This window comes from Babylonia areolata, chromosome 11 (genome assembly GCF_041734735.1).
Source record: "Babylonia areolata isolate BAREFJ2019XMU chromosome 11, ASM4173473v1, whole genome shotgun sequence".
NCBI lineage: Eukaryota > Metazoa > Mollusca > Gastropoda > Neogastropoda > Buccinidae > Babylonia > Babylonia areolata.
In genome coordinates this window covers 41,462,914-41,475,894 of record NC_134886.1, presented here as the reverse complement: position 1 = coordinate 41,475,894, position 12,981 = coordinate 41,462,914, and the positions used below count along the sequence as shown (strand labels likewise).

Genomic DNA, 12,981 nt, shown 5'->3' with positions numbered 1-12,981 from the left:
GCAAAAAAATCTTTTCTTCTTCTTATCTCTCTCTCTCTCTCTCTCTCTCTCTCTCTCTCTCTCTCTCTCTCTCTCTCTCTCTCCTGTAGAATTACACAAATTTATACAAATGATTATTAACTTGAAGCATCCAGATCTCTGTGTTTGACGGTAAACATGACGAAAACAAAAACATTATGTAAAATAAGAATTATCTTTCTTTTAAGAAAACACAGGCATTTGGCAAAAGCAGAAAAAAATGGAAGGAAAAGAGATTGAAGTTGTTGATAGTTACAAATATCTGTTTTGGGCTTTACCTTTAACTACAAAATGTCTCTTGTCATTGCATAAGGAATAGCTTCTAGCTGGAGCAAAAGGCAAGGTGGTAAAGATCATTCAAAACAACGTGGACCCTCCTTAGAAACATGGACCTGTCAGCTTTCTTTAAAATGTTCGATGCTGAGGTGATATAAAGCCTTTGTCGCTGCATGCATATGAAATATGAGGTTTAACCCGTTTTCATTCATTTGCCACTGAACGTCTTCTCAGAGTAAGCCCTAAAACGCCAAATTTGATGGTAACTGATGAATGATAGTAATAATGATAATGATAATAATGATAACGATAACGATAATTATATATAGCGCTGAATCTTGTGCAGAGACAAATCAAAGCGCTTTCGCGCCAGTCATTCACACGCATGCATAACTCTAAAAACTGGTGAAACCGAAGACAAGGAAGAGGCAGCGAAGGGAGGCTATATTGGGAAGAGGTGGGTTTTAAGGCCAGACTTAAAATAGCTGAGTGCGGAGACCTGAAGAAACGAAAGAGGAAGTTCATTCCAATGCAGGTGCGTCTTATCTGTTTATTGTATAATGAAGGTAATCCGGTACTGGTAAAAATTGTAGGAAATATATTGTTCCAAACAAACTTATGAATGATTTTTTTTTGTTTTGATACATGGAAAACCAGACTGAAAAGCACAACAGCCTGCATGTTAAGCGTCGTTCAGACATATGGATTTTCAGATGTTTGTTTGACTGATGTTTTAGCTGTTTTGTTTGTTTGTTTGGGGTTTTTTTTCAAGACCTGACTAAGCGCGTTGGGTTACGCTGCTGGTCAGGCATCTGCTTGGCAGATGTGGTGTAGCGTATATGGATTTGTCCGAACGCAGTGACGCCTCCTTGAGCTACTGATACTGATACAGATAGTGACAGATACTCAACCTTTTGCTTAATTTTTTTTTTAAAGTCATTGCTGCAATCAGAAAAATACCATTAAGACATTGCAACAGTTTCAGTTTCAGTAGCTCAAGGAGGCGTCACTGCGTTCGGACAAAACCATATACGCTACACCACATCTGCCAAGCAGATGCCTGACCAGCAGCGTAACCCAACGCGCTTAGTCAGGCCTTGGGAAAAAAAACAAAACAAAAAAAACAAAAAAAAAACAAAACAAAAAACGGGGGAATAAATAATAGATAAGCTTGCATAAATAAATAAATAAATAAATAAATAAATAAATAAATAAATAAATAATAATTATAATATAGAAAAAGGTAGTAGTAATAATATTAGTAATACTAATAAAATGATAATAATAAAACATAAATAAATAAATAAATGCAACAAGTAGTTTGCATTGACCCCGTTAGGAATATGTGGCATTAACCCGCATATAAGATACATGAAAATTCAAAATGCTGCTCATTCTGTAAAGTTATGGTACACGACTGTAAATTGTCTGGAAACCAGAGAATCGAAGAAAAACACGCAGTGTGTGTTTCTAGTTACATGAAGACACACACAACGTGCCTTACTTTTACACAATAAAAATATGTCTATTGAATATATGTTTATTACCCATTTTTGTGTGCAGCGTTTGATAAAGAGGGAAGAAGAAATTCCATGATAAACTTTCGAACTTTGACATTTACATTTTGCCTTTCTTTCAAAGATGAACGGAAACGTTATTTTGGGAATACTCAAAACTTTTTTTTTTTTTTTTAAGTATCTGTTTTTCTTCCTTTTGGTCACGAAACATTCTTCCCACTATGTTCCCCGTCATTTATGACGTCTTGTGTATCTTGAAGCCTAAGTCCTGACCAGCACATTGGTTTCCGCGAAGGTCAGATTTGCTTCTTTTTATCTTAAAGCAGATGTGATGTAGCGAACATGCATGAATCAGTCCGACCGCTGTGAAACCTCCTTGGAACTGAAAATGGACTGTAAACGTTTTATCTTAACATATGTGTTTATGGGATGAATCATTTCTGAGTTCTGTCTCTGTCTGCCATCCATTGAAATGGGCCGACAGCCAGGTCCAGACTCTCAGACTGTTTCTGTGTGTCTGTGTTTGTCTGCCTCTGTGTGTGTGTGTGTGTGTGTGTGTGTGTGTGTGTGTGTGTGTGTGTTTATCCCATTCCCTGTCTTCATCACTTTCTGTCTGTCTCTGTCCCTGTATGTTTCTGTGTCTATTACTCTGCCTCTGTCTCTGTTTCTGCATCTCTGTCTATCTATCTATCTATCTATCTATTATCTATCTCTACATCAATGTGTTTGTCGGCTATCTACCTATCTAATATTTATCTGCCAATGTGTTTGTCAGCCTATATATATCTATCTATCTAACAGTATATATCTAGTACCTGTCTATGTGTTTGTCGGTCTATCTGTCTGTATGTCTCTATCTCTCTATCCATCTATCAGTATACATCTATCTGTGTTTGTCGGCCTATCTGTCTGTGTTTCTATCTATCTATCTATCTGTCTATCTGTCTGTCTGTCTATCTTTCTTTCTTTCTTTCTTGACATCTATCTGTCTATCTGTCTGTCTATCTATCTTTCTTTCTTTCTTGACAAATGACGTAAGCTGGAAAAAAATATAAACGTCCACAGTGGTCTCAGCAGAACAAATAACCGCCCACGTCATTTTGCCACATCTCCCTCCCTCCCTTCCCAGCTACCTCCCCCTCCCACCCCCCTCTCTGTCTCTTTGTCTCTGTCTGTCTGTCTGTCTGCCACCCCCCACCCCCCCCTTTCATATGATTTGTTGTTTATTATTGTATTTAATTTCGATGTTTATTCACCTATCTATCTATCTATCTATCTATCTATCTACATCTGAAGGACGAGTGTAAACTCCGTTTTTTATACTTTTATTTGCCCTTCTTTAAAAACAACAAAAACAACTTTTCTTATCATTATCTTTTTTTCAAAATACTTTTTGTTGTTTCCCAGGCTATTGCATGTAAAAACAACAACAACAACAACAAAACACACACACACACACACACACACACACACACACACACACACACACACACACACACACACACACACAAACACATACACACACAAAAACAAAAAAACAAACAAAAAAAAACAGAACAAGCTACACGGGGTTATGTTTCAGACTGTCTTCTTCGTCTTCTGTCTCTCCATGTCAACCACATCACACAACACCCCCCCCCCAACTCCAACTCATCCCCCTCCCCCCCCCCCCCCCCCCACACACACACATACGCATACACAAAGCAATTTAAACACTTGAAAACGGGACAACGTCAAACAGCACCCAGGGCCCACAATCAGAATTATTGTACCCCCTCACAAATCATCCCCCCTTTTCGCCACCCCTTCTTCCCTGTCTGTCCACCCCACACCCCTTCCTCACCCCATCTACGTTCGTGCCACCCCGCACCCTTCCCCGGGTGGTAAATTCATACCCCACCGCGTCATACCCGTTGAGATGGACCAATCAGAAGGCAGCCCAACCCTTTAAGAGGCCAATGAAACATCGCCTCTTCCCCCCCAAAACACAGCACCCGTCTGTCTCAGAAGAAGAAATTAAGTCGAAGCAAAGAGTGAGCAATCTGGGGACAGGTAAGAAGATCAAAGTGTTCGTCGTTTGAATTTTGTGAAAACCCTCACCATGCTATCGAACAGTTACTATGTCTTTGTGTAAACCTGTTAGCCGCATGTAAATAAAATTGTGATACTATGTCACTGTGTAAACCTGTTAGCCGCATGTAAATAAAATTGTGATACTATGTCACTGTGTAAACCTGTTAGCCGCATGTAAATAAAATTGTGATACTATGTCACTGTGTAAACCTGTTAGCCGCATGTAAATAAAATTGTGATACTATGTCACTGTGTAAAACCTGTTAGTCACATGTAAATAAAATTGTGATACTATGTCACTCTGTAAACCTGTTGGCCGCATGTAAATGAAATTGTGATACTATGTCACTGTGTAAACCTGTTAGCCGCGTGTAAATAAAATTATGATACTATGTCACTCTGTAAACCTGTTAGCCGCGTGTAAATAAAATTGTGATACTATGTCACTGTGTAAAACCTGTTAGCCGCATGTAAATAAAATTGTGATACTATGTCACTCTGTAAACCTGTTAGCCGCATGTAAATAAAATTGTGATACTATGTCACTGTGTAAACCTGTTGGCCGCATGTAAATAAAATTGTGATACTATGTCACTGTGTAAACCTGTTAGCCGCATGTAAATAAAATTGTGATGCTATGTCACTGTGTAAACCTGTTAGCCGCATGTAAATAGAATTGTGATACTATGTCACTCTGTAAACCTGTTAGCCGCATGTAAATAAATTTGTGATTGGGAGTCTAATCAAAAGCTTCGCCCATGGTTGATGACTGTTCATATAATTATCTTCATGGAATGGTTCTGGCAAATAGTTCTGATCTCAAGTTGGTTGAGGATAGGAGAAGGTAGAGGAGGGGGTTGATAGGTTGAGCAGGCGATGGTGGATAAATACCCCCCGTACCCGCCCCCCCCCCACCCCTCCCCCCCGCCCCCCACCCACAGACAGTTCAGGAAACCATTATGAACCGAGGAGGGTTGGGGTTAATCACACGCTACATTTGGGGCCACTCGTCACTGACGCGAGAGGATTATCCTTCTCTTTCTGCAAGTTAAGGTTATTTGCATTGGCTGCAGCAAGCCGATACTGGACAGCTTGTGTGTGTGTGTGTGTGTGTGTGTGTGTGTGTGTGTGTGTGTGTGTGTGTGTGTTTATCTGCATGTCACACATGTGTGCATACATTGTGAGAAAGGGCCAGAAGTAGAAAGTCGGTAACAATGAGAATAATTTACTGTTGGAATCAAGAATGCAGAAGAAAGTGTATACTGTTCCATTATTGCCTTTCCCAGCTGTAGAGAGAACAATTACACGAAACAAGAGGAATGTGATGAAAAATACGTAGTAATAATAATGATAATAATTATTATTATTATTATTGTTGTTGTTGTTGTTGTTGCTGCTATCATTATTATTATTGTTATTATCGTAGTAGTAGTAGTAGTAGTAGTAGTAGTAGTAGTAGTAGTAGTAGCAGTAGCAGTAGTAATGATAATAATGATAACTGGCCATAAACTGAAAGCCAGAGCAAGAAACCAGTGTTTCAGGGTGTAAAGACTTGACCAGATTTAGAGAAAAAAGAAAACCATTATCATTTTGTAACAGACTAACCTGTTCGGGCAGGACGCCAACTAACAAAGGACTGTCAAAACAACAACAAAAGAACATAAACAGTGACGCTGATGATGACGACGGCGGTGATGATAACGAAAGTGTGAAGATCACAATGACTCTGAGGGAAACAACGTAGGCCTATCAGTCTAAGGACATATATATATATATATATATATATATATATATATATATATATATGTGTGTGTGTGTGTGTGTGTGTGTGTGTGTGTGTGTGTGTGTGTGTGTGTGTGTGTGTGTGTGTGTGTTGTTGTTGTTGTTGTTGTTGTTGCTGCCCCATCATCTGCACCGTTTCGGTGGCATTACTCCCACGCCGCTCATTTAGATTCCCCCATGGACGGCCACACCCGGGTTCGTCCGTTACAGTTCCAGCGTCGGCAGTCCGCAGGGAACCATCGATGTTAGGTCGCCAGGAGGCCACACACCAAAGGAGACCCTGCACTGCTGCTGAGTCACTTCGTTGGTGTTCAGTGGTGCTTGTTCTGATTCAATGTTCTTAGGACACCACCTAATAAGCCCCCTACTAACGACAATAATGGCTTAGTCGCGGAGCCAGACTGAGTAAGCGTGCCCCCCAGAGTGGAGACCGCCACCACGTCCCTCAAACAACAGCCCCCCATGAATCTGCCGACACTGAAGACATTGACAGGACTCAACCCAAGCACAGAAGTGGAGGGGTATCGAAACTGAGGTCACACTTTGAGACTGTTTTGTTTATATTGATGATGATGAAGGAGGAGGATGACGATGACAATGATGATGTTGCTATGGAGGTCCATTTTGGTTTGGGACTTCGTGACAAGGCTGTACTCTACGTTTCCTGTCATAATGATATCCCGGCGTTAACCAGGCCCGAGAGATACAGACACTTGCAGTGTTGGTCAGGTAATTAGAGCAACACACCCAAAGACGCATCCTTGAAGTGGATGACACTCGACTGTGTGATCCCAGTCTCCCCATTTAAGCCCACAGCACACTCAACTCTGGGTAGGAGACGGCCACGGGCCGAAAAACCCACTTCTCCGCTAAGATTCGAACCCGCGTCCTCCCAGCCGTCAGTCCGCGACGCTAACCACTTCGCCACGGCGACTGGTTATTTATATATATATATATATTTTTTTATTTTTTTTCCCCCAAGAAAAACGGCTTGTTTGTCAGAACGGTCAAGTTGTTTTTATCTATTCAACAAAATGTTCATTCATTTATTTGTCTACTTATTTATTTCATCTATCTATTTATTCATTCATGTATCTACTTATCTGTGTGGTTATCTATCTATCTATCTCCTGGCAGGAAAATACAAAACAATTGAACAACCCGAACAGAACCACGTCCATATCAAGGAAAAGACAACCATGCAGAACACCAAGACAAGCCTTGTTGGTCTCCTCCTGATCCTGATCGTCACAGTCAGCATCGTCCGTTCAGCTGTGCTGCGTAAGTTGTTGACTGCACGGCAGCTGTTGGCATCTGTTGTGGTGTACTCTGGACTCGTCTTTGTTGGGCTGGGTTGCACAGTGTGATGTAGCAGGTGTTGTGTTGGGATGAGTTTGGTTGGATTGTGCTGTGCTGTGCTGTGCTGTGCTGTGCTGTGCTGTGCTGTGCTGTGCTGGCTGTGCTGTGCTGTACTGTACTGGGCTGGGCTGGGTAGAGTTGTCGATGGGATGGGTTGAATTGGATTGTGCTGTGTTCTGCTATGTTGGGTTTGGTTGTTGAGTTGGTTTGGGTTGGATTGTGCGGTAATGTGCTGTGCTGTGTTCTGCTATGTTGGGTTGGGTTGGGGTGGGTTGAGATGGGTTGGGTCGTATTGTGCGGTGCTGTGCTGTGCTGTGCTCTGCTATGTTGGATTGGGTTGAGATGGGTTGGGTCGTATTGTACTGTGCTATGCAGAGCTCTGCGATGTTGGGTTGGGTTGGGTTGGGTCGTATTGTGCTGTGATATGCTGTGCTGTGCTATGTTGGGTTGGGTTGGGTTGGGTTGGGTCGTATTGTGCTGTGATATGCTGTGCTGTGCTATGTTGGGCTGGGTTGGGTTGGGTTGGGTTGGGTCGTATTGTGTGGTGCTGTGATGTGCTGTGCTCTGCTATGTTGGGTTGGGTTGGGTTGCGTCGAACTGTGCAGTGCTGTGTTGTGCTGTGTTGGGTTGGGTTGGGTTGAATCGGATTGTGCCATGCTGAGGTATGCTGTGTTGATTTGGGTTGTGTTGGGTTGGGCTGGGTCGCATTGTGCAGTGCTGTGTTAACTTGGGTTGGGTTGGGTCGTTTTGTGCTGTGCTGTGCTGTGCTATGTTGGGTTGGGTTGAGTTTGGTCGGATTGTGCGGTGCTAGTCTGTGCTGGGATGGGTTGTGAGGAGCTGTGGTGTCCTGTACTCTGCTGTAACTCAATGATTTAGAGTTGTATTTGACTTAGCATCAGAGTCCATCTGTTGATCTTTTATTGAATGTTAGCATTTCAGAGTTAGATAATTACATGCGGTTATTTTTACTGTTGTACGCAGATGACACAATTTTACTTTCAGAGACGAAAGAAGGATTACAACAGTCCCTCAGTGTTTTTCACAAATATTGTTTAAAATGGAAACTAGTTGTCAATGTAATGAAAACTAAAATGATTATATTTAATTCTACAAACTAAAGCCTGCTTTTAAGTTTGGTGATGGATGATTGGATGTTGTCGATTCTTTTAAATATCTTGGCATCGAGTTTAGTAGAAACGGAACTTTTTACAAAGCTAAAAAAATTATTTATGAACAGGGCCAAAAAGCTATGTTTTCGTTACTTCAGTCAGCTAGAAATCAAGATTTACCTTTACATATCATTCTGGACATGTACCAGTCTATGATTGTTCCTATTTTGTTGTATGGTGCAGAAATATGGGGTTATGAAAATGTAGATATACTTGAAAAATTATAATTTAAATTTTTGAAACGCTTGTTCAAACTGAACAGAAGTATAATGACCCAAATTGTTTATGGAGAAACTGGTATTTATCCAATTAGTGTGTTAGTGAAAATTAGATTAGTTCGATTTTGGACCAGCTTGGTGATATCAAACACAGAAAAATATTCTGGGAAAATATATTTTATATTACTTGACTTATATCGAAATGGTATTTATTCTTCAAAATGGATGAGTTGTATCAGACAAATAGGGTATGACTGTGTTTGGGATGTTCAATTCTTCTTGGAGAGGGAATCTTTCTGCAAGAATGTCAACATTGCTTTGAGAGATAGTTTTCAAAATATATGGAGACATGCTCTAGAAGTTAGCAGTAAATGTTTGTTTTATGGAAATTTCAAAAGTGGATTTGGTAGAGAAAAATATATAAGTCAAATGCCTGATAATTACGTTATCAGCTTCTTCAGATTTCTAAGTAGTAATCATAAGCTGGAAATAGAAACAGGGAGACACAAAGGCATACCACGAGAGTTACAGCTTTGTAAGGTTTGTAACATGTCTGTGATTGGTGATGAGTTTCACTTTATAATGGAATGTCCCAGTTATGATCAGTTACGAAATCGATATGTTCCTAAAAATATTTGTCTCCAAAATCGGTTTTTAGTTTTTGTAATATGCTCAAAGGAGGCAAAAAAAGTCATTTTAGCTGTAAGTAAGATGATTAGATTTGCAAGTGTTGCCTAGCTATACTTTTGGAGTTAAAAAACATTTGTGTTTTCTCAACTTTTATGTGATATTGTTGTGTATTTGGAAATGTTTGTTCTGGGCACGAAAAGATTATTTTGCAGTAATCCTCCATACTCTAATAGGAGTGAAAGGATAATTAAAACTTGAAACTTGTGCTGTGCTGTGTTGGGTTGGGTTGGGTTGGGTTGGAAGTGTGCAGCGTTGTCGCGTGGTGTGTTGTGCCTTACTTTGCTGTGCAGTGCGGTGTTGGATTGGTTGGGTTGTGTAGGTTGTGCTGTACTCTGCTTGTCTGGGCTTTGCTGTACTGTGTTGTGTGGGTTGATGTGCTGCTGTGCTGCATTGTGCTGTGTTGTGCTGTGTCGGGCTGTGTAGTGTTAGTTTTGGATGGGTCAGATAGTGCTGTGCTGGGTTTGGAAGGGTTATACCCGAGCTGCTATATATTTCATAACATCTTCCCTTCTCTCGCAGCGATGTCATCCACCACAACCCTTATGACACCGTCGCCTGTCCCTATAGACCAATACAAAGGTAAGTTTATTGACGGGTTGATTGGTTGGTTGATCGGTCAGTTGCTTCGTTAGCTGGTTGGTGGGTTGGGGGTAGGTCATGATACTCTCCACAGAACTGTAGGCCTACATTTCCATGATTTTCTCGTCTTATACTTTTTTTGTGGAGGATTTTTTTTAATTTGTATTATAAACGTTGCCTCCTTTGGAGGGTTGGTTGACTGTCAGGAAACATGCAAAGCAACGAACGTTTTTTCGTTTTGTTTATATATATATATATATATATATATATATATATATATATATATATATATATATATTCAGTCCTGTGCGTATTATAGTTTGATCACCAACTGAAATTTTCTTGCTAGACAGCAGCTCGATGGTTCAGCTATAGGGGTAATTCTAGGCTCGCTTGAAAATGGCGCCTGGGGGTAGATTTGGCATCAATGTAGGCTGTCAGACTGGAGCTCCCTCATGTTTGCTTCCGGTAATTGAGAAACGAGAGGAGGAGATTTGGTGGTTAGTAAAGGCTGGCCCAGAACGAACCCCCTGGCCCCCTTCCTTCAGTTTTCAATGGCATGTTTTGACATGGGGTAATTCTTAGTAGCTCGCCCGGAATGACCTCGCGGTAAAACACAACAGGGGGTAGACAGAGTTTAAAGCTCCAACACCGAAATAGTGGAACATTGGCAAAGGAAAAGTCTGTGTGTGTGTGTGTGTGTGTGTGTGTGTGTGTGTGTGTTCTGTGTGTGTGTGTGTGTGTGTGTGTGTGTGTGTGTCTGTCTGTCTGACCCCCCTCCCCGTCCGCTTAATATATGCTTAATATATAGTTTTTCACTATTTCTTGCTTTTATTTTCTAGTCACGCCCATGCATTTTTTTGTTTGTTTGTTTGATTGCTTGTTTGTTTGTTTGTTTTGTTTTGTTTTTTTGGTATCATTAAGAATTATTCTATTTTGGCTTGCTTTATCTATGCATATGACAGGAAAATCAACAAACTCCCGCAAGGGTTGTCAATGTTATTTATATTATTTTATTTTATTTCATTTTATTTTATTTTATTCCATTTCATTTCATTTTCATAAGGAGGAAGGCGGTAGAATGGTCCGTGAGGGTCTGGGTTCGAATCCCGCTTTCGCCCTTTCTCCCATGTTTGACTGGAAAATCGAAATGAGCGTCTAGTCTTTCGCATGAGATGATAAACCGAGGTACTGTATGCAACACGTACTTGGCCCACTGAAAAATAACCCCATGGCAATGAGAGTGTTGTCCTCTGGCAAAATTCTGTGGAAGAAATCCGCTTGAATAGGTACACAGATATGATTATAACATGCATGCACTCAAGGCCTGACAAAGCACGTTGGGTTAAATATCGCTGCTGCTCAGGCATCTGCCTAACTGATGTGGTGTATCGTATATGGATTTATCCGAACGCAGTGACGCCTCCTTGAGAAACTGAAACTGAAACTCTTCTCTAGACCTTGAGTGGTGGTCTGGGTGCTAGGTTTGTTTCTTTTTTTCGAATGAGACGATAAACCGAGGTCATGTGTGCATGCAGCATGCTCTTTGCACACCTACACGAACCCCACCGCGACATCACAACTCATTTCATTTCATTCGGGTTCTGTCTGTTCTAGGAGGAAGGTGGCAGAATGGTTAAGACGCTCAGCTTCCAATACAGAGAGTCCGTGAGGGTGTGGGTTCGAATCCCGCTCTCGCCCTTTCTCCTAAGTTTGACTGAAAAATCAAACTGAGCGTCTAGTCTTTCGGATGAGACGATAAACCGAGGTCCCGTGTGCAGCACGCACTTGGCGCACTGAAAAAGAACCCATGGCAACGAGAGTGTTGTCCTCTGGCGAAATTACGTAAAATGAAATCCACTTTCATAGGTACACAAATATGTAAGCATGCACTCAAGGCCTGACTGAGCGCGTTGGGTTATGCTGCTGGTCGGGCATCTGCTCGGCAGATGTGGTGTAGCGTGTATGGATTTGTCCGAACGCAGTGACGCCTCCTTGAGAAAGTGAAACTGAAACTGAAACTGTCTGTTCTATGTTTGGTTCCATTCTCTTTGTACAGATGACAGAAAGCCCTGTGATTCTCATGACGACTGTCAGTGTTCTTTCGGGATGGGCGTCTGCTTCCAGGGCAAGTGCGAATGTGTGTGGGTGAGTGGTCCAGAAACAAGTATACAATATTTATTGTATTGCGAGGGTTGTGGGGGGGATGATGGGGGAGGGGAAAGGGTGCGTATGTGTGTGTTGTAGTGTATGCGTGTGTTTGTAGCTGTATGCGTGTTTGCATATATGTATGCGCGCGCGCGTGCGTGTGTGTGTATGTGTATGTGTTGTAGTGTATGTATGTATATGTGTATGCGCGCGCGCGTGTGCGTGTGTGTGGGTATGCGTGTGTGTGGTGAAGTGCATGTGTGTGTTTGTTTTCTTGTTGTGTGTGTGTGTGTGTGTGTGTGTGTGTGTGTGTGTGTGTGTGTGTCATTCATTTTGTGTTTGTGTTGTGATGCAGTGTGTATGTGTGGGGAGGGAGAGGGGGGGTGTTCTGTTTCTGTCTGTGTGTGCGTGTGTGTGTACCTGTCCCACTGTACAAATCCTTTTACATCTGACAGGGAGTCTCCAACAAAGACACTAAGACGGAAGCGGAAGTAGCAGCCTTCATGTCCCATCACTCTGACGTCACAACCGGTTCCGCCACGGTGGCAAGCAAGAAGGTTTTGTGACAAAATCGTCCCTGTGTCAGCACATTGAGCACAGAGTTGAAAGACCAGCTCGCAAGTACTCGAATGGATGGTTTGACATAAATATAGTATGCAACACAATATCATAAAAAAGGACACAATAAAAACACATTTTTTTAAAGTGCGCATTCTCTTGAACGGTGTTTATGTATTGCGCGCGAGCACTGTGTGTAAACGTGTATGTGTGTGTGCGCGTACGTACATGCACGAGTATGTGTGTGTGTGTGTGTCTGTGTGTGTATGTCTGTGTTTGATTTGTGTGCATGGCTGTAATTTGTGAACGTGTGTGTGTGTGTGTGTGTGTGTGTGTGTTTTAAAAATGCTCAATTTGGTAAGTAGATGGCGACAAGTAGAGAGAGAGAGAGAGAGAGAGAGAGAGAGAGAGAGAGAGAGAATATACCAGGGCAAGGGACAGCACCGCAAAAACATATATGTTCGTAACGTAACAGTGGTCTCCCATCGATTTGTTTCAAGCAAAAATAATCATGTGCACGCAAACTGGAAAGCGGTTAGAAAAGCACACACACACACACACACACACACACACACACACACACACACAAACACG

At 41.7% G+C, this 12,981-nt stretch overlaps 1 protein-coding gene across 1 annotated transcript; it reads left to right on the top strand.

The window, feature by feature from the left end:
• Positions 1-3,810: 3,810 nt before the first annotated feature.
• Positions 3,811-12,537, top strand: LOC143287414 (uncharacterized). Its single transcript, XM_076595394.1, has 5 exons — positions 3,811-3,863; positions 6,804-6,947; positions 9,622-9,681; positions 11,741-11,829; positions 12,285-12,537. Exons 2-5 carry the CDS (start codon positions 6,866-6,868, stop codon positions 12,393-12,395), a joined length of 342 nt encoding a protein of 113 aa, XP_076451509.1. The 5' UTR covers positions 3,811-3,863; positions 6,804-6,865; the 3' UTR covers positions 12,396-12,537.
• Positions 12,538-12,981: the final 444 nt, after the last annotated feature.

Excerpts from the sequence above, each read along its gene's own strand:
- LOC143287414 (XM_076595394.1), top strand. The coding sequence starts at position 6,866 with ATGCAGAACACCAAGACAAGCCTTGTTGGTCTCCTCCTGATCCTGATC. Across the intron at positions 6,948-9,621 it reads CGTCCGTTCAGCTGTGCTGC|CGATGTCATCCACCACAACC; the intron begins GTAAGTTGTTGA and ends CTTCTCTCGCAG. Across the intron at positions 11,830-12,284 it reads GCAAGTGCGAATGTGTGTGG|GGAGTCTCCAACAAAGACAC; the intron begins GTGAGTGGTCCA and ends TACATCTGACAG.